This window comes from Ammodytes marinus (assembly GCF_949987685.1).
Source record: "Ammodytes marinus genome assembly, chromosome: 20".
NCBI lineage: Eukaryota > Metazoa > Chordata > Actinopteri > Uranoscopiformes > Ammodytidae > Ammodytes > Ammodytes marinus.
In genome coordinates, this window is record NC_137224.1 from 7,295,298 (window position 1) to 7,317,220 (window position 21,923).

Here is a 21,923-nt window from a genome sequence, read left to right on the forward strand (position 1 = left end):
CTCGTCAATTGACAGATATAAATGTGTGTGGGTCATGTCGGAGGAAACTAACTCAGCCGAGCCTGACATTTACCCAGAAAGTGAGGAGTGTCCCACGGAAGACTATTTCGGCTTTGGAGATGATCTGGAGTTAAATCAGTTCGATGGATTGCCCTTCTCCTCGCGCTACTACGAATTACTTAAACACAGGAAGAGTCTGCCAGTGTGGAAGGCGAGGGGAGAGTTTGAAGACGCTCTGGCAAACAACCAACTGGTGATTGTGTCTGGGACAGCCAATACTGGGAGGAGTACACAGGTAAGAAGATAAGGTCCATGTTATGAGATATCTTATGAGGAAAATTAGAGTCCTCACTCCTCACACACTTGTACAGAGCGATTATTGTGAAAGAAAAAATAACTTATGCATCAATGCTTCAATTGCTAATTCTGAGACTTGTTCTCACCTTGTGGCATGAGTTCAAAAAAGTGTGTCTCCCTGTAGCCTACTTTTTACTGTTTCCCTTTTTTCAGGGACATTCTGAGTTCCTTACAATTGGACCAAAATTCCAAAGCATAACCCAATTTGTATGACTACGCAGTTTGCTGTCACATGCTCTGCCCAGCCTAGTCAGTCAACAACACATTTGAGAGGTCCCACCTTTATTGGATTTAAATGTGGAGTAAACCCTTTTAAGATGTGTTTTGGCACCACATTGCCACGTTTATCTACTAAACCGCGAGACTTCTTCCTTTTGAAATAATTTTAATTTACTTTTATCTTTGACATGTGTGGACGGATTGTGTATCATTGTGTGGGCTATAGTGGGAACAGGCTGCCCAGCTCAGCAGATGCTGTTGTGTGGGTGTGAGGCTGTCCAATCTCCTGCCTGCCTGCCTGCCTGCCTGACAGTTCAGGTGTGGGTACCAGATGTGTTCGGCTGCCAGATCTGCTCGGGGTCCTGCGCCTACTGATGACGTAACGACACTTGACGTTGTCACCATAGATACCGCTACGCTACGGCAACGCAATGTGGTCACACAGTGTGAACCCAGTACAGTTGTATAGGCTATACTATCTGTGTGAAACTTAAACAACATTTAAAAGCTTGATAGCGTTAAAACAACATTTAAAAAGATCACGATAGCTGACGGTGCGATAGCTTAGCGAGTAAGCTAACTATATACTATCTGTGTGAAACTCAAACAACATGTAAAAGATCGCGCTTGCTGATAGCTTAGCCAGTAGGCTCCATAGATAGATAGATTTATTTCTCGTTATGCAAAGTTTAAAATGAGTTGTTAAGTTAGGCTTATAGTAGTCATCTCTCTTTATGTAAGGTTAAATTACATTTTATTTTATACTAATTTATAGTTTAGCAAGGTTTAACCCCCGGTTTTAACCCTGTTTGAGTGCTAAATTAAATATTTATTTAATAATACTTTAAACATTAAATGAGTATTTTAGTTTAATGTACTCTAGCATGTATTTTAAGAAATACTATTTTATTAAAAGAACAACTATCCTTTGGCTTCACTGTTATTTTACATCACACTGAAAAACAATGTGTAATGAGTTTCATAATGATATTTATCAGTTAAAAAATGTAAATGTGTGGCTCTGATGTACAATTTCCAGCCCCTAGAGCATTTGTAGTGTCTTGCAGCACTGATGAATAGATTCATTCATTCAACCTTCATCAAATAAAATAAAAAAGTACAGCAGATTTTGTTTAATCTGATTTGTATTTTACTTATTCAACCACATATACCACCTTTTGTAGTGTCTTGCAGCAATGCCATCGACTGTCCAAACAGCCTACTATTTACACTGAGTCTCTGCAGAACATTTCTCAATGGGAATAGTTCACTTAATGTGTGACACAGCAGGTGAATAGGATACACTTTTGGAATAATAGATATCATGAAGCTCTGCTAGTTGATTACATTAAAACAATACATTTTTGTATAACAACTTTTGTTTGAAACATCTAGATGTTGAATAAAGCCAGTGTTGAATCTTAATTTTCATTAATGATTTTTATTATTTATTTTCATGATTTGATGATCGAGATGGGGTCCAGAATGGGCTGCACGATGGGGTCTTGATAACAGACAGGAAACAAAGTGTTAAAGAGATGTTCATGTTCCAATCCCTATACTTCCCTAACATATAGGCCAGTAGAAAAACATTGAGTTTGTCCCCATTATAAATATGCACCATGTTAAAGTAAAATATGTAAATATACTGTCCTGCTGCTATAACATTCAGCAAAATTGTAACATTTATTTTTTCAAAGTTTAAGGTTCTGTGGCACACACACTGACATATTTGTATATGATTATATCTTTTTTTATTCATGTGGCCTGCAGTGGCGATATCGCACAGGTGTATTCCCACAGGCTCTGAAAACAACAGTCATCAAACCATATCTAACTTACCAAGCAAAATCATTGAAAAAGCTGTTTATCAACAGCTAAATAACTACTTCAATCACTGGATGTGCCAAAATTGTCTTCAATTGAACAATGAAAAAACTGAAGTAATGGTCTTTGGTGCAAGGGATGAACAATTAAAAGTCAGTGCACAGCTGTTATGTTAGAAAGCACACACCAAGACAGAAATCTTGGTGTATTCATAGACTCAGACTTGAATTTCTAAAACCACATTAAATGCCATAATGAACTAGAACCGTGGAAGAATGAAAAACAAAAATGAAGGGCGGCAGGTGAAGAGTTAGAATCACATGAAATATACAAATATTAAGGCTGAAAAACAAGTACACGTCTGGCAAATCAAACGGTTTCCAAACTGTGCAGAGCACCTATGCAAAATATTAGTTTGAAAAGATTTATATGACAAAAATAGAACTGATGTGAATCACATAAAATATACAAATATTAAGGCTGAAAAACAAGTACACGTCTGGCAAATCAAAAGGTTTCCAAATTGTGCAGAGCACCTATGCAAAATATTAGTTTGAAAAGATTTATATTACAAACATAGAACTGATGTGAATCACATAAAATATACAAATATTAAGGCTGAAAAACAAGTACACGTCTGGCAAATCAAACGGTTTCCAAACTGTGCAGAGCACCTATGCAAAATATTAGTTTGAAAAGATTTATATTACAAAAATAGAACTGATGTGAATCACATAAAATATACAAATATTAAGGCTGAAAAACAAGTACACGTCTGGCAAATCAAACGGTTTCCAAACTGTGCAGAGCACCTATGCAAAATATTAGTTTGAAAAGATTTATATTACAAACATAGAACTGATGTGAATCACATAAAATATACAAATATTAAGGCTGAAAAACAAGTACACGTCTGGCAAATCAAACGGTTTCCAAACTGTGCAGAGCACCTATGCAAAATATTAGTTTGAAAAGATTTATATTACAAAAATAGAACTGATGTGAATCACATAAAATATACAAATATTAAGGCTGAAAAACAAGTACACGTCTGGCAAATCAAACGGTTTCCAAACTGTGCAGAGCACCTATGCAAAATATTAGTTTGAAAAGATTTATATTACAAACATAGAACTGATGTGAATCACATAAAATATACAAATATTAAGGCTGAAAAACAAGTACACGTCTGGCAAATCAAACGGTTTCCAAACTGTGCAGAGCACCTATGCAAAATATTAGTTTGAAAAGATTTATATTACAAAAATAGAACTGATGTGAATCACATAAAATATACAAATATTAAGGCTGAAAAACAAGTACACGTCTGGCAAATCAAACGGTTTCCAAACTGTGCAGAGCACCTATGCAAAATATTAGTTTGAAAAGATTTATATTACAAACATAGAACTGATGTGAATCACATAAAATATACAAATATTAAGGCTGAAAAACAAGTACACGTCTGGCAAATCAAACGGTTTCCAAACTGTGCAGAGCACCTATGCAAAATATTAGTTTGAAAAGATTTATATTACAAAAATAGAACTGATTTGAATTACATATATACAATATAATGTAACAAATATACAAATATTAAGGCTGAGAGGGGCACTGATGCCCAGTGTCCACTCCTCTCGACGGGAAGGGGGAAGGGGGGAGAGGGGCACTGACGCCCAGTGTCCACTCCTCTCGACGGGAAGGCGGAAGGGGGAAGGGGGAAGGGGGAGAGGGGCACTGATGCCCAGTGTCCACTCCTCTCGACGGGAAGGCGGAAGGCGGAAGGGGGAAGGGGGAAGGGGGGAGAGGGGCACTGACGCCCAGTGTCCACTCCTCTCGACGGGAAGGCGGAAGGGGGAAGGGGGAAGGGGGGAGAGGGGCACTGACGCCCAGTGTCCACTCCTCTCGACGGGAAGGCGGAAGGGGGAAGGGGGAAGGGGGGAGAGGGGCACTGACGCCCAGTGTCCACTCCTCTCGACGGGAAGGCGGAAGGGGGAAGGGGGAAGGGGGGAGAGGGGCACTGACGCCCAGTGTCCACTCCTCTCGACGGGAAGGCGGAAGGGGGAAGGGGGAAGGGGGGAGAGGGGCACTGACGCCCAGTGTCCACTCCTCTCGACGGGAAGGCGGAAGGGGGAAGGGGGAAGGGGGAAGGGGGGAGAGGGGCACTGACGCCCAGTGTCCACTCCTCTCGACGGGAAGGGGGAAGGGGGGAGAGGGGCACTGACGCCCAGTGTCCACTCCTCTCGACGGGAAGGCGGAAGGCGGAAGGGGGAAGGGGGAAGGGGGAAGGGGGAGAGGGGCACTGACGCCCAGTGTCCACTCCTCTCGACGGGAAGGGGGGGTGGGGGGGATGCCATCTGAAAGAAGCAGAGGTGTGCAGATGTATTTATTTTGAGAGCTTCAACTTCATACAATTAGTCTCGTCAGGAATTTGTATCCATATTTACAACTTCAATGTACCTATCTTGGACGGCAGATGTCGTTGCAGTACCCCCCGTCGTGGCTGTCACAATAGATTCCTTCCAGCTTGCCTCTTCTCCCTTTACCAATATATCCTAGAACACAAGAAAAAAAAAAAAATCATAGTCAAACCACACACTTTGCAGGCGGTCTGTACAGGTATGACCTCAACACTTCATGTACTGACACATAAGATTAGGGACTTGGAGCAGCAACAGTTGAGTGAAGGGCTACTTCGAGAACAACTTTTGGCATTCTGGAATTTATGTTATCACCTCCCGTTCCAGTAGTCCGTCCGTTTATAAGTAGGAATGGGTGTTTTGTCAAGCAAGTAGAGAGTGGCTAAGTGATACTTGAGTTATTATTAACCTGTGCAGATCTTGTATGGCCGACCACATGCCATGCAGGTCCCAATGCTGTACATGGTGTAGAACTCCGCTCTGTATTTGGCGGAGAATCTACACCATGTAGTGATGCCTGTGACAAACAAAGTGTAAGATGAAAGAGCACATTTATTTTTATAGAGCAGTAAAAACATGAATAGACCCCACAGGACATTACATTATTATATTAAATTAGGATATTGTACACTGATGCACCCTTCACTAAAGCACTTACTGTCGAGCCACAGAAAATGCGCCCGTCTTCGGAACCTGTCAGAGGTCACCACGTTCCTGAAGGTGGAACACACCAGAGCCAGAGTGGGGTAAGCCTTATCTCCCACCATGAGTACCACCTCAGTCAGGATGTCTGATAGCACTGACTTTGGCAACTGTAAAATATATGTCAGGCAACATCAAGAAGATTTTCATAGATAACACAACAACAACACAGTTTCAAACACAATGGGGGATTTAAAGCTTTTTGGCATAAGGCTACAGAAATTTCAATATCGAAAATTATATGTAAATTGATTATAACACATCCCCATATGTTATAATCAGCCCATTTGGTTCCCACTACCACAAAAACATATGGGATGTAAAGTGTTTAATTATCTATCAATGTCCTTTAAAGAGCTAATGAAAGCAGTCGACGAGTTAATAATATTTACAACACCAGTGAAGTAAAAACAATTACCTCCAAAATGAAGCACCGGTCAGACTTCTCAGGCTGAACCTTTGAAGGATAAATAAACTCTTATTGATCAATTACATGAAAATAAAGCTTAGTATGGATAAACGAGGTACAGATTATATATACAGATATATATATATGCACGTATGATCGAAACTGCATTTCTAGCATGTTACCTTATGTTCCAACTTTCTGGCCTTTGGGACCCTAAAAACTGGCTCCAGCAACCCTGCGAGCAATGCTCGGGCCTCCTTGGTCCAGTATGCAAGCCTCCGTCCATGGCTTTGGAGTGAGATAGTAACATAATACTTAAACCTATTTATAAAAAAAAATATTTAAGAAATTACTTTTAAAGTTCTGTCATACCCATCGATCTGGAAACGTTCCATCAGGGAAATGCACCACCATTTCCTGATATCTGCCATGTCCAGCTAAAAGTAATGGAAGGATAAATGCATTAGTCTGAGTATTAATTGTCATTTTCAGCCAATAATCAGTACTTTATAACTTCTCTGCTCAACATTATACATTTTTATGCGTCCTTTCTCCCATAAATAAAATACAGACCTCGGTGAAAAGCAGTGGAGCATCTGTGCAGATGCAGAATGCATACTGTAAAAGGGAAATATATGAAGTTATGACAGTGTCAAATAATACCAACACACCTTAAATAGAGACTACATAAGATATTTACCATCAGCATGAGGACACCACAGTAGTTTCCAGTGGTTTGGCACGGGAAACCCTGTAAGACATAGGCAAGGCATTAGATGGGCAACATCACTGTGACATGGGCTAAAAGAAAAGAAAAACATGCATATGCAAGTGCATGATATACTTCAGGACTGTACCTTGATGTCTCTGCCCAGCTTGGTTCTCCACTGGCCTGGGGCAATGCGCTGTGCTAGGTCTCTGTCAAGATCAATCATAATTATACTAGTGTAAGTTTAACTTTTTAGGTTTTCCTTACTTTCAGAAATACCATTGCAAGCAAAAATAGCATTTATAGCCACTGAACAGGGCTAACCTTGAAAAGGGCCTTTGAACGAGGCTTGATTATATTTCATAGTATCCAGTTGCAGACATATTGTTGTTCAAATTAAATGTATTCCAAATTGAATCTAAATCAGTTGACAACCCTGGCCAATAAGCTGTGTTACTGCATTATGGAATACTATGAAATCTGTACAATATCCATAAAAAGCCACAGAACAGGGCTGATAGCTGTCCTTATGTTACAAAACCTAAAAATGTCCTGGTAAGCACTGTCACCAAACCCTTCAGGTTCTAGGGAGTCGAGCAAAATGAGCTCCCTATCTGCTGGTTTCATGACCTGTAAACCATTCACAAAACAGCTCAGATCACAAACTGTTCATAATTAGATATGAAAACATATACCAAAACTGCAGCTCATTTTTACTTCACCGGTTGAGAAGATCTATAATAGACTCACGCAAAGCAGAAAGTGGTCTGCTTTCCCTGGCTGTCGGCTCCAGGCAGGGAGGAGGATCAGGTCCTTCTGCAGCAGGTCACCCTAGCAATTTGAACACATTCTTGGGCATTTACTGTTTGTCAGTCTCAAGCAACACAGAAGCTTGCAGGAAATAATGACTTACTGGAAGACTAGCCAAAGGGTCCACTGTGTTGGATTTCCATGTTGGAACCACATAGAAATCCACAACGTGGATGTCTTTTCCCTGTATTGATTGAGATTAAATATTCATAGTAATTAGTGCACCACCAAGGGAAAACCTCTATACAAAACTGTTAAAATGATTTGGAAAAAAATACAATGTTTCAAAGGTCAACGCCTCACATGTCTTCGAGCGGCCTCCGCCACAAGTTTAAGACATGCGTTTCCAATCTGAAAAAAAAGAGTAACAAAATGTACTTTTGAAATCATTTCTAACAAAAATTCCCAACATGTTCAAGCTTCACTATGCCTACATTGGACTCCATGTTCCGCGGAAGGCCCAAGCTCCAAAAGTCTTCCCTCGTCAGGCAGACATCCCCCTCCTTGACCAGCATTTCCCCTCCAGGTCTGCTTGTGTCAAGTGCATAGCTGAGCTACAAATGAAAGTTTGCAAAACATACTTTAAACCAGAAAAGAAAACATTGAAAAAATATCCCTTCCATAATTGTGTAAAAAGTAGACATCTATACCAGCATGTCCTGAACAGGATGTCTTTTTTTCAAATAGACCACTCCAGTGGAGGCATATTTGTGGTCAGTGACACATTGGGTCGGGACAGCATGCTTGCAGGAGTCTAATGAGAGGGATAATGTACTGTGCAAGAAAGTGTATTTGGAATAGAGATTCAAAGTGTCCTCATATTAAGAATTATAATACCTCTGAATGTAGGCCTAACAAAAGGCTTCAGGTGAGAAACATTTGCCTTCTGTTTCAGCTCAACACCTGTCTTGCTGGTCAGAGTCGCCACACCCTTGGAGGACAAGGAGGAAATGATATAAGGCCCAGACCAGTTGTCCTCTAGTTTTCCCCCCTTCCGACCCTTCTTCCGCATGTTGGCCTTCATGACTAGTTCCCCACTTTTAAAAGAGAAACTCTTTTTCCTCCCCTTTGATTGTTCAAAGGCCTTCTTTTGCCTTTGTTGGGCCACTTTGATGTTCTCGTATATCTGAAAAAAATATGAAATGATTGTAATGTAATTGTCTCAGGAGTAATTAATATATATATATATATATATATATTATCATTTTGCCATCACCTTTACATGCAGATCTGCCACTTCTGCAGTGTGTGCCTCAAGTTGTTTGTCACTTGAGTCACAGGATGTCAGAGAGTCCCCATCTTTCACCAAATTGATCACCCCAGGGGAGCGAGGGTGCCTCCCAAAAAGGGCACAATATGGGGTGAACTTGGTTGATCTCTTAATTAAAAAGGGGATATAGTATTTTATTGAAAATCTGTCGTTGTTGAATATTGTTTCCATTTGCAGTCGTTACCTAATATTACCTGCTTCGAGGTGTTCATACTTGCAACAATTCCCCTAATATATATATCCCAGTCAGTCTGGTCTTCCCCACAGTATTTGGCCAGGGCTGACTTGAGGGTTTTGTTAGTCCTCTCAGCTTGGCCATTGGCCTGGGGGTGATAGGCTGAAGTGATGCAGTGTTTTACACCGAGCGCTGCAAACACCCCTTGGTTGAGCTGCAATGCATTAGTTTATGTAAATTAACTTGAAAGATAGGATTCAATGACAAATATTCTATGTCACACATAAGCTGTTTTAGAAACATAACTGTACCTCATTAACAAATTCCCGTCCTTGATCTGTAATTATCCTGTCGACCAGACCAAAGTCGAGGAGGATATTAACAATTTTCCGTGACACCTCAACTGCTGTTTTGGTGAACAGCGGTTTTGCCACAACCCACTTCGTGAAGAGGTCGGTTGCGGTCAGAATGAATCTGCCACATAAAATGCACGTTATAAATATAGTAATAATCATTAATAGACGTTCCATCCCTGTCACTAGTTTTCCTTCAAACCAAATCTTTTGCATTGATTATCTTTAAATGTGGTTACACATACATCAGCCATGCACAAAGCTACCTTTTGCCCTTTGTGGTAGTGGGAAGAGGACCAATTAGGTCAATTCCAATGACACTCCACGCCTTGTTTACATCAATGGGATGCAGGACAGGTGAAACAGTCTTCATGACTTCCTGACGCTGACAATGGGGACATTCATCAACCTTTAAAGCAGTCAAATAAAGTTCCATCAAGATATATTGGTATCATGGTATTACATAAGTATGACAAAGCAAGTACTCTGTATATTTGTTGCAATTTAAGGAGGTTACATGAGACAGATTAAAATATTTCTACAGAATGTCATAAAAATATTTAAAATAAATACATCTCAATTCAGTCTCATAACTCACCTTTCAAAAAGTCCAAAAACTTACCCATTTCTTAACGTCCTCTCGCATTGTTGCCCAGTGGTAGGATGTCTGTATTTTTTCCAATGTCCTGCGCCTCCCTGGATGACCTCCAGTGCCCAGGTTGTCATGGCACTCCCGTAGGACCTCACGAGCCCGGTCATTATTGCACACCACCAATCTTGCGTTGTTTTGGTACCTATAAAACAACTCCTCATCTGATGCAGCGGGAAAAAACCATTCATTTTAGAGCTGCCCTGACTAAGAGTTTTTCATTTAGAATGTTCCCTATCATTTCTTTTGTATAACAACATTACTAGTAAAACCAACAAGTTTCTGTTAAACAACAGTGCAAAAAAATAACAGCAGTCGACTCACTTTTTCTGATAATGATTTTTTTGCAAAAAAAAACACAAGGAGACTGTGCGAACACTTGATAATTTATTGAAATAACATAATTAACTTGCTAAACGTATAACAACAACACAACCAAGAACAAAATCTGAGTTTAAAGGTAATTTTAACAAACATATAAATCTGCACACAACTAAGAAAATCGCTTAAGAAATAGTTCAAAACAGAAGCAAACGCAAAGAATGCACACATTCATCAACAAATACAGCATCCTACTGGCCTAATGTCAGTTCCCACCACCTCTGCTCCGATTCATACTATGCGAAAGGAACACAAGTTTTTCATCATTGTTGGGGAGAAGTGAGCTCGGTGTCTTGCTCACAATGAAGCACATTTGGAGAAGATGTGCTGCTATGGCATGGATGTAGATGGGATGGAGTGCAAAAAAATGACTTGAATTGTAGATTTTATTTGACATGGACATGACAATTTCATTCGCCGAACAAGATGCATTGTGTATTATATGAAAGTGTATTAGCATAAATACTAGTTTTCAACACCTGACCAAAGGAGGCTTTGAAAAAATAAATAAATAAAATAAAATCAGTGGTTAAAGAGCATATGATTATATTGCTGCAATATAATGATAGTCGAATATATACAGTACAGTCCGTTTGCTCGGCTAGGGAGGGGGTTTGCAGCTGGGTGCCCTGAGGGGAGCCACTTATAAGCGGGGTGTAGAACATGTGAGGGGTCCTGCATGATCCTTATGGCTAACCGGAGTGTTTGCTGGTCATAGATGGAGGAGAGAGTTCTTGTCTCCAGGCGGTTTCTGTTCTGGAGGCTGATGGAGTGGAACCAGCAAGTTATGGAGAATGTACAAATGCTCTCGATGAAGGAGTAATAGAAAGTTAACAAGATGTTTTTGCTGACTTCAAAGGAATTGAGTTTCCTTAGGAGATACTGCAGCTATAAACTCATTATGCAGCAACTGGTGGTGTGTCTTGATGTCTAAAAATGGACAGCGTGACGTTTTCCTCTTGCAACAGCAGCCTGGTGAGTGACCATCATGAGCACTGAGACAATGGACACCTGTAGGATCTAAAATCTTGGTCAGACCGTGGGCAGATAGCAGGGTGGTAAGAGACACTCCTATTTGGAGTTCCATCTTGTGGAGACAGTCTGGATCATGATGTGTTAAGCCAATGCAGTAAACGCAATTTCCACCATCACCTCGCCAAGTCGCTCAACTATGTTGGCAGCTGTGTGGTTCACCTCCAGCACTTTTGTTTCCAGCAAAAGTTAATGAAACCACCAATCATCAGGCATACACTAGAGTATGACAGTCTGTAACTCTATAACGTCATATCCGTCTTCCTCTTATTGGAAAGGGACAGTTTCAGAACAAGTTTCTGCTCCGTCGAAGTCGGCCGCAAGGCTTAAGTTGAGGCCGCTGACAATGCAAAGTCATCTTTGCAATATAGTGGAAACACCTATAAAGAAATACACATTACATTAAAGACCAAGTAATATAGCTTCTGGGTTCAAGTTACCCACTAACACTTGTATAAGCCAAATAGCGAATTTGAAAATGTATTAATTATCTAGATTTTCTAAAGTGAGAGCAACCATACTAATGGGCATGTAAGCTCTTCTATTCTCACATTTCAGATGATATTGATATGATAATTTGATCAAACTGTCAAATTAAATTTAAAACACGAACAAATATCTCTAGAAAAATTCCTAATGTGTTTTTTGAGCACTAAATATGACATAATGGAATAGTTGTTCACTTTCAATGTGTATGTGTTAAAGTCTATTTTGTTACAAAAGCTTGGAGACTTCAGGATGGTTAATTTGTTTTAGTATTATGGCGCTTTTCCACTGCATGGTATCAGCTCAACTCGACTCGACTCTTAGTATTGTTAAGCATCTAACTTCTGGGCTGTTTGTGTTGATAATGGTGTCTATTTAGCCCGTGGGCTGGACATAATTTTTTAAACACAAATTAATCATGGCCTAAACACTCAAGCCAACCCGCAGGTTCTATCACAGTAACCTGGACTGCTGCTAAGTAGTAATTATTTTGAAAAAGAGCAGTTACGAAGTTTCAAGTCAGTTTATATTTCATTTTTCCTAAAGAGTTTTCTTTCTGTGACCTAGCAACCAATGAAATCTGGTCTGACGTATATAACCTTTCTGATCGACTAATGTTTTAGTCAACTATTAGGGGTCAGCCCTACTTCATTTATGAATGTGTATGTACAATCTGTGTTAGGTAAGATTATGACAACAAGTAGCTTCAGGAAATCTAGTGAAATTGCCAAGTTACAAATAAAGGTTAAATACAAGCAAATGTTTTGGGCAGTACTTGGAAGAAAAAAACAAAATAATAGTGCCAATACAGAATACTTCCGATAAACTGTCTCAAATGTGCATTTGCGTTTGACACACAGTGACTTACCTTTCACAAAGTAAGTCTTAGAGAACCTCCTAATGTTCGCCTTCCTGCTCTCTGGGTTTGGGGCAGTTGTAGTTAGGATGTGGTATTGCTTTAGAGTGAGGTAATACTTTATTTCAGTATATAACGCTTCCATTTCTGTGAAAATAAATGAAATAAACAAAGACAAAGACAGTTTTCAGAATTAAGGCCAGAAAACAATTAATTCAATGGTATTAGGGAAAGGGTAGTCTGGCTTGACCACTTCACGTGGTATCCTATATATATCTTCAATTGGCCGTGGAATCAAAACGTGATGTTATATTTTGAATAAAACAGTCCGTTTTTAGTTTTTTTTAAATATAAAAACAAATAATTAAAAAATTAAATCAAACTGTTTTTTTCGTTTTTCGTGTTTTGATTTCCAAACTTATATGGGTTGAACGGAAGGTACACGGATTCGTGTTTAGTCACATAAAAACGCCTCTTTTATAGGCTTATTTGAAAAGGTAAAAATAATTATATTTTTTAAATCTTTATTAGCTCACGTTAGCCATCAATCTATAGCCGCAAATATTTACTTATCAAAGCAAACGGTCATGTTATACAACGTATGTTTAGTTTCAGTCATTTGACAAGCATATTACTAAGGTTTATCTTTGAACAATAGATTATTATTCATAGATTAGAAAAGAAAAGGAGATCGTTAATACTTACTTGAAGAGTTGAAAAACGCTGACACACCGGCTACTGAGTGACGCGCATGCGCATTTAATGTCATCGTTTACAGGAAGTGCGTCATTATTGAGCATCTAGGACCCCCGAGCAGATCTGGCAGCCGAACACATCTGGTACCCACAGCTTCACAAAGGCTCCAACAGGGGTGTTAGGGGACCTCCTGCTGCTAAGCCCTGATCCGCTGGAGCCGCCTCTTGCTGCCAAAGCAATTTTGCATTATGAGCGATAATGCCATAGGATACCTCCTGTCACTGTTTGTTTTCTCCATGTGCTCAAACAAAAGCCGGCGGGGCAAATCCTGAAAGCATGCTTGCCACCGAAATCTGTGTTTGTTTGAGTGGGAAAATGTTTCAGTTTGATGGTGAATCAGTACTGTTAAAGGTGGAGTCAGCGACTCTGCAGAATGCTTGTTGTCAAAATCAGTGAATATCTCCTCACGATCCGCGACCTGTCCGTACTGTGTTCGCGCTCCCAAACAATCCTTTGTTTATACATGGCTATGCTCTGTAAACGGGCCTGTTGGTGGGCTCCCTTTGTTTATACAGTGCCTTGCAAAAGTATTCATACCCCTTGGAATTTTCCACATTTTGTCACATTAAAACCACACACGTACATTTATTTTACTGGGATTTCATGTGATAGACCAAGACAAAGTGGTGCATCATTGTGAAGTGGAATGAAAATGAAATATGGTTTTAATTTTTTTTTTTTTAATATAAAACTGAAAAGTGTGGCGTGCATAAGTATTCAGCCCCCCTGAGTCAATACGTTGTAGAACCACCTATCGCTGCAATAACAGCTGCAAGTCTATTGGGGTATGTCTCAGCCAGCTTTGCCCATCTAGAGACTGATATTTTTGCCCATTCTTCTTTACAAAATAGCTCAAGCTTCAGATTCAGCATCAGATTGGATGGAGAGTGTCTGTCAACAGCAATTTTCAAGTCTTTCCAGATATTCTCAATTGTATTGAGGTCTGGTCTTTGACTAGGCCATTCTAACACATGACTATGCTTTGATTTGAACCATTCCATAGTAGATCTGTCTGTATGTTTAGGGTATTTAACCTTCTGGAAGGTGAACCTCCACCCAGTCTCAAGTCTTTTGCAGACTCTAACAGGTTGTTATGCCCTGTATTTGACTCCATCCATCTTCCCATCAACTCTGACCGGCTTTCCTGTACCTGCTGAAGAAAATAACCCCCAACGCAGGATGCTGCCACCACCATGTTTCACAGTGAGGGTGGTGTGTATAGGGTGTTAGTTTTCCACCACACATTGCACTTTGCGTTAAGGCCAAACATTTCCTTTTTGGTCTCATCTGACCAGAGCACCTTCCTCCAACACTTGCCACAAGCCATGCTTGCTTTGGGGGTCCTGTTCTTCAGCAGGGACAGGGAAGCTGGTTAGAGTTGATGGGAAGATGGATGGATCCAAATACAGGACAGAAAACCTGTTAGAGTCTGCAAAATACTTGAGACTGGGGTGGAGGTTCACCTTCCAGAGGGACAACTAGCCTAAAAATACAGCCTACTACAGCCATCTACTATGGAATGGTTTAATCAAAGCATAGTCATGTGTTAGAATGGTCCAGTCAAAGTCCAGACCTCAATACAATTGAGAATCTCTGGAAAGACTTGAAAATTGCTGTTCACAGACGCTCTCCATCCAATCTGATGCTAAATCTGAAGCTCAAGCTATTTTTTAAAGAAGAATGGGCAAACATGTCAGTCTGTAGATGGGCAAAGCTGGTAGAGACATACCCAAATAGATTTGCAGCTATAATTGCAGCGATAGGTGGTTCTACAAAGCATTGACTCAGGGGGCTGAATACTTTTGCACGCCACACTTTTCAGTTTTTTATTTATAAAAAATGTTTAAAACCACGTTTCATTTTCATTCCACTTCACAATTATGCACCACTATGTGTTGGTCTATCACATAAAATCCCAATAAAATAAATGTACCCGTGTGGTTATAACGTGACTAAATGTTGAAAATGTCAAGGGGTATGAATACTTTTGCAAGGCACTGTATATCCATTTACAGAGCCTAGGCTTTGTATAAACACCAGATGTATTTGCAGTGCACACACAGTACAGACAGGTAGCGAATAGCGGAGATATCCCCTGATTTTAACAAAAAGGGATTTTGACAAGAAGCATTTTTCAGAATAGCTGACTCCAACTATAAGACATGAGGTGTGACCTTATCTTTCAGATCCCTCAGTGGTGTGCAGAGTTCTGCCTGTCCACCCAGTACCAGCATGGCATGGTGGTGTGCACACAGACCAACAGACAGCAGGCCGTGGATCTGGCCTTACGTGTGGCTGATGAAATGGACGTCAACATAGGCCATGAAGTTGGTTACACCATCCCTCTGGAGACCTGCTGCTCCACTGACACTGTTCTGAGGTGTGTTATGTTGTTACTCTGTCCATCTAGGCCTAATTCACAGCCAGCCAGTGTGAACAGCATTTTAAAACCATCTCTGTCACTCTTAATCTTTTCTTAGCCTGTGATCCACACTAAATGCACACAGAGACTTCCTGTGTAGATTCTGCCTCTATCTATTTAGTATATATACCATCCCCTACCTCCGCCAAGGCGAAAAACACTTTGGTTTGGTGGATCTCCAGCACCAGTCTCAGCGCTGAGATATATATATATATATATATATATATATATATATACCTTGACTGTCGTGATGTGTATCATGTCTTGAAGTCCTATTTCATACTGAATAACTCCTTAGTTTGTATTTGTGTTACCGTTTGTTTCAGCATATCTTGCATTTCATCCCTTAAGGTACTGCGTTGACGATTTGCTGCTGAGAGAGATGATGTCGGACCCTTTCCTGGAGCACTACGGGGTGATTATCATCGACCAGGCCCACGACAGGACGGTCAGCACAGACGTTCTGCTGGGTCTCCTCAAGGACATCCTGCTGCAGAGGCCTGAGCTCAGAGTGGTGGTCCTCACAGTGCCGCCAACCACAAACAAGCTTTTGAGCCACTACGGCGGCAGCAGCAGCAGCATTATACCACTCATCAGCCTGGAGGCCTCGTCACCCAGCGAGGTCATCCATAGCAACAGCGGCAACAAAGACTACTTCTACTCAGCGCTGAGACTGGTGCTGGAGATCCACCGAACCAAAGAGGACGGAGACGTGGTGGTGTTTTTCGCCTCGGCGGAGGTAGGGGATGGTCACATTTTTGGAGAGGTTCCAACGGACCATTGATTGATGGATGGAGATAGATAGATAGATAGATAGATAGATAGATAGATAGATAGATAGTTTTATTGTCATTGTTGCATATAAAACGGAACAGAATTTTTTTTGCAGCACCACTCCAAAAAGCAGAATTTAAAAAGGCAGGAATAGAAATGCCGTAAGAACAGTGAATACAAAATAATATATTGAATACTGTGTTAAAAGTGTTAAATAGAATAGAGCCACAGGAATATGTATTGCACTTAAGGTATATTGCATTTGTCCTTGTAGGTGTATTGCACTGGTACCTGCTCTTGTCCATCAGATAAGTGTAGTGGTTTGTGATTCAAGGAGGGAGTCCACAGCTCTTGGAAATAAGCTTTTTTTTTTCATTTTTTTTTTTGTTTTAGCTCGGGCTGGTTTAACAAATCTCCTCTTCTACTTTGCTTGTAATGTGTTATTCAGGAGGTGCATTGTGCCCACAGCATCCTCCAGAGAGAAGGCACCAGGCTGGGGGCAGGTCTGGGCCCCATGGTGCCTGTGGTCCTGTGCACAGGACAGGCAGGGTCACCACCCGTCCTGACTGAGCAACCAGGCCAAGATTCCAACAGGTCCAGAAGGGTCTTTCTCTCCACACAACACGGGGAGGATATGTGGTGGCCTATGGAGTCGGTCAACTTTGTCATTGATACAGGAGTCCAGAAAAGAATGGTAAGTTTTATTTCCAACAAAACTTCCAAAATGTACCAAAAATAAGTAATTGTGCTAATGTTAAAGGTGGTGTCTGAGATTCTGAAAAGCGCTTGTTGTCAAAATCCCTTTTGGTGAAAATCATCACACTGTCCAATACCTGTCTGTAGCGGACAGTGTGAGTGCTGAAAAAAATCCAGTGTTAATACACAGCCTAGGCTTTGTAAAAGCAGGGCATGTTGCCAGCTGTCAGTGGGCCCCCTTTGTTTACATACCTGTTTACAGAGCCTAGGCTTTGTATTACCACCAAATGATTTTCAGCGCACACACAGTAGGTACAGGTAGTGGATTGTGAGGAGATATTGACTGATTTTTATAAAAAGTTATTTTGAACTAGTGTTCTCCAGAATCATTGACTCCACCTTTTTAATTGGCATTTGGTTTGGACTTTGCAGGTGTACAATCCAAGAATACGAGCTAACTCAGAGGTACTTCAACCCATCAGTCAATGTCAGGCAGACCTTCGTAAGCAGTTGTCTGGACCAACAGGTATGTCTGACTATAATCAATCCAGTTTAACCCTTTCAAACCCCCTGTCCATTCCAATGGACATAACCTTTTCTAGGATTCTTATACAGAGGAGAAGCAGGAAATTTTAGATTTTGTGATTAGATATTCCAGCATTACCCCCAAACATTACATTGTGATGATCTATCCATTCGTTCCAGTGGACAGAAAAATAACTTATAACAGAAGTATTTTTAATTTTTATCAGCTTTTTTGCTTTATTTCCTAGGAAAGTGTTTCTGCCTGTATCCAGAAGACAGCCATCTTCCTGCGGAGAACTCCCCACGGATCTTGGAGTCCAACATCACACCGACAGTACTGTTCCTAAAGAGGCTCGATATTGCCGGCCTTGGACAGTGCGATTTCATCGAGAGGCCAGGTTAGTGAGTGAAAACGGGAAAAAATTGCACGAGGTTGAAACATGATTCATGATAACGAGCATTTTTTTATTCTCTGGGTTACTGGTTCCCACAGGCAGCATGTCTCTTCTACAGCCACAGAGGTGTACATGGGATTTTTTTTTTTTTGGCTAGAGGAAGTAGCGATGAATTTGCTCTTGTGTAGCTGTTTGGGCCCAGTCAGCCATGATTTAGCTGAGCTGACAGGAGCCTGCTACTAACCATTGTCTGTGCTCTCACCCACTCTAACATGAACAGAGTGGACTACAAGAGGCCAGCTCATTAACAATTATACAAAATGTCTCGTTAGGGGGAAGCACCAGATGAGTAGTACAATGAAGAGGAAGCATAGGCCAAACATACTGTAATAACTCCATCTCCATTTTTAGCAAACTTTCTTACCCTAATATGCATAACTCATTGTTTTTGTTGTATAACAGCTATAGTATGTGAAAAATGGAACGCTTACAGCCACTGTGTAGGATTGTGTGCTTTTAGAGCAAACTATAAATGATCACATGGCATAAGCTGGTATCTGCAGAAAAAACTAGACAATCATGATGAAAGTTGGTGCTGTTGGTGTGTTTTAACTCCATTCATCTCAACTAGTCTACCATAGTGTCCTTTTTTATTTACTACAAATGGGAAGCATTAGGAGCATCTCAGTGGGAATTTGCAACATTATGAATTTTTTAAAATATAGTATAACTAATCGAGTAGCGTTTTTCTGCACTATAGGGATTTTTGATTATATCATTTCCTTTTTTTGCAGATCCCGAGGGTCTCATGCAGGCGTTGGAGGAGCTGGATTACCTCGCAGCTTTAGATGACGACGGCAATTTATCTGAGATCGGCATCATAATGTCTGAAATCTCTCTGGAGCCTCAGATGGCCAAAGCGCTGCTGGCATCCTGCGAGTATGACTGTGTGTGCGAGGTGCTGACGATCGCCGCCATGCTGTCAGGTACCACCATGCTTTTATGTTTTGCGTATTAAATGTGGAGTGAGCTATTCTGGAGAATGTTTGTTGTTCAAAATCACAAGCTATACTCATCGTAGCTAGCAACATGCCCGTTTACAGAGCCTAGGCTGTTTATTGAATTAAAATGAACTTGGAAAAGCTGATGCTAGAAAAGGCGTGGAAGCGTTCATGAGATATTGCGTTGACAATATTCAAGGTCACAGTGACCTTGAAATTTGACCTTTTGACCTCTAAAATCCTATGTCAGGACGGTTAGTCAGAGATAACATGCACATGCAAAGTTGACCGTGAGGAGATATTCACTGATTTTGACTAAAGGTGTTCTCCAGAATCACTGACTGCACCGTTTTTAAATGTAAAAATGTAATTAGATTCACCAGATGGACATAGTTGTAATGTAGTAGCTCATTTGGAGAAAGTTCACTGAAACCAGATGGTAAGGAGTGGCGATACTGACCTCGTTTTTTTCATTTGCCTTTTTTAGCGCCAAGCTGCTTCCTGCAGCCACCTGCCGGCATGACCCACGAGGCCGTGCAGTGTCACAGAAAGTTCCAGCACCCCGAGGGCGACCACTTCACCCTCATCAACATCTATAATGCCTTCAAACAAAGCCAGAGGGAACAATGTAAGGCACAGTGGGTGGGTGGGCGAACAGAACCGTCTACTCTCCAGAACATAGTAGCCTTCATTATGAAATATTGTGCAAAACGACTGACCCTGATGCATCCACGCACTGCACTGTTTCTGAATCTGTTTAGTTTTTTTTAACTATGACAAAATCAGCAGAATAAATGAACATACTAGTGTCATTAGGTTTATTTAACAGGGAATCTGGGGTAACCATTTTTTTTAAACAAGGATCATTATATTATAGAAGAATCACACTGAGTGCTTTAAACATTTCAGAGTCCATTTCAGAGTGCTTCATATTTAAATAGATTTTGAAATAGAATAAGTACAAATAAAAAAGATTACAGGAAAACTTGATTAACTTACATATGAATGATTTATTGAGTTACAATCAAACTGTGGACCTATTTATGAGTTTTAAGACATGCCTCAGTTTGACCAAAAAGTTTTTATTGTATTTGGCAGATTTCAGTGCTAAAAAGTGGTGCCAAGACTATTTCCTGGACCATTCGGCCCTGAAGACGGCAGAGGCCATTAGAGCAGAGCTGAGCGACACTCTGAACCGGATCGAGCTTCCCATCTCCGAGCCTTCCTTTGGAACCAAGGCCAACACCCACAACATCAAACGAGCTCTGCTGGCTGGCTTCTTCATGCAGGTACATGGAAACTAAAAATGTCAGTAGGCTATGAACCAATTTGCTTCAAGCAATTCAACTGTATTTCAAGCTTACAGTGTCATCATTCCCTGTCTGTAGATTGCCCGAGATGTGGACGGATCGGGGAACTACTTCATGTTGACGCACAAGCACGTGGCCCAACTGCACCTGCTCTCCAGCTACGGGCCACAGTCACACAAGCTGGGGCTGCCAGAGTGGGTTGTTTACCACGAGTACACTCTGTCGGAGAACAACTGCATCAGGACAGTCTCTGAAATTTCTCCCCAAGTGTAAGTCAGTCACTTTATATTTTTTATTTATTTTTCGCTCAAAATCAGATGTCATGTACACAAGCAGATTAAAATTGGGTTCTCATGGCTTATGTTTAATGCACCGTGCTGTTGAGGAAAAACATGTTTTGTTTGTGTTAGTAAAACTGTGCTATTTGATCAAATGTTCATATTAAATCTATTTAATCCTCTTAAAGATCTTCACAGCAGTTGTCTGTACTTATTTTTTATAAATTAAAAAACAGTCTTAGTTGTTTTTCATCTTTTCTCCCACTAATGTTTTTTATTTTTTTTAGGTTTATTCAAATGGCACCACTCTACTTCTTTTACAATCTGCCCCCTAGTGAAAGCAAAGACATACTACAAGACATGTTGGACCCGCATGGATCCAGAAAAACTAAAGAGGAGAAACAAAACGCTGCAGCAGCTGGCGGCAGTAGCGATGCCGATGTTGGCTGCGTGGTGGTGCCACAGACTTATGACAGATGCGTGATTCAGTGATGTGAAAGCATAAATGTGGGAAAAAAATGTAGGCTGTTATCGTATCACCAAAATGCATTCATGCCTGTAAAAACAGACCGTTATATTAACTTATTATATTGCTCAAAAGTTGTGTTGATGGCCAGACGTAGGCTACAAAGAAAGTCGACTCTCCCACTGAGGTGTTGTCTAGTGAGTTGCCATGTTGCAAAACACATATCATTAACACCGTTTATTAGTTGTTTTCCAATACAAGTTATAGCCACTTTGTGCCAGTACATCCTTTTTTCCTAAGTGCTAGCATCTCAAGAAGTGTTCCTGATGGCTGTTAAAAGATGGGCTGCAGATTTCTGTTGCAGTACTTTTTTTTTTAAGATATTTTTTTATGCTTTATTGACAGTGTGGAGACAAAGTTGAAATGGGGCAGAGAGGGGAGTGACATGCAGAGAACGACCGCAGGCTGGAATCGAACCCGGGTCCGCTGCTGGCCGAGGCCCATGGGGGGAACGCCCTACCAACTGAGCTAAGGGCGCCCCCCTGTTGCAGTACTTTAAAAGGGAGAAAAAAACCCACCCTCACTTCTCCTGTGTATGATTTTAAGCTCAGATATGTAACCAAGCAGGTTTGAAGAGATGGTATA

General features: G+C 40.7%; 1 protein-coding gene across 1 annotated transcript; it reads left to right on the forward strand.

Moving 5' to 3' along the window:
* Positions 1-34: 34 nt before the first annotated feature.
* dhx32a (DEAH (Asp-Glu-Ala-His) box polypeptide 32a) lies at positions 35-21,304 on the forward strand (the record flags this gene model as incomplete). The annotated part of the gene is made up of 11 exons (XM_080049435.1): positions 35-295; positions 15,598-15,791; positions 16,185-16,572; positions 17,056-17,301; positions 17,736-17,829; positions 18,077-18,226; positions 19,018-19,209; positions 19,712-19,852; positions 20,323-20,513; positions 20,613-20,803; positions 21,100-21,304. 11 exons carry the CDS (start codon positions 35-37, stop codon positions 21,302-21,304), a joined length of 2,253 nt encoding a protein of 750 aa, XP_079905561.1.
* Between the last annotated feature and the right edge of the window lie 619 nt (positions 21,305-21,923).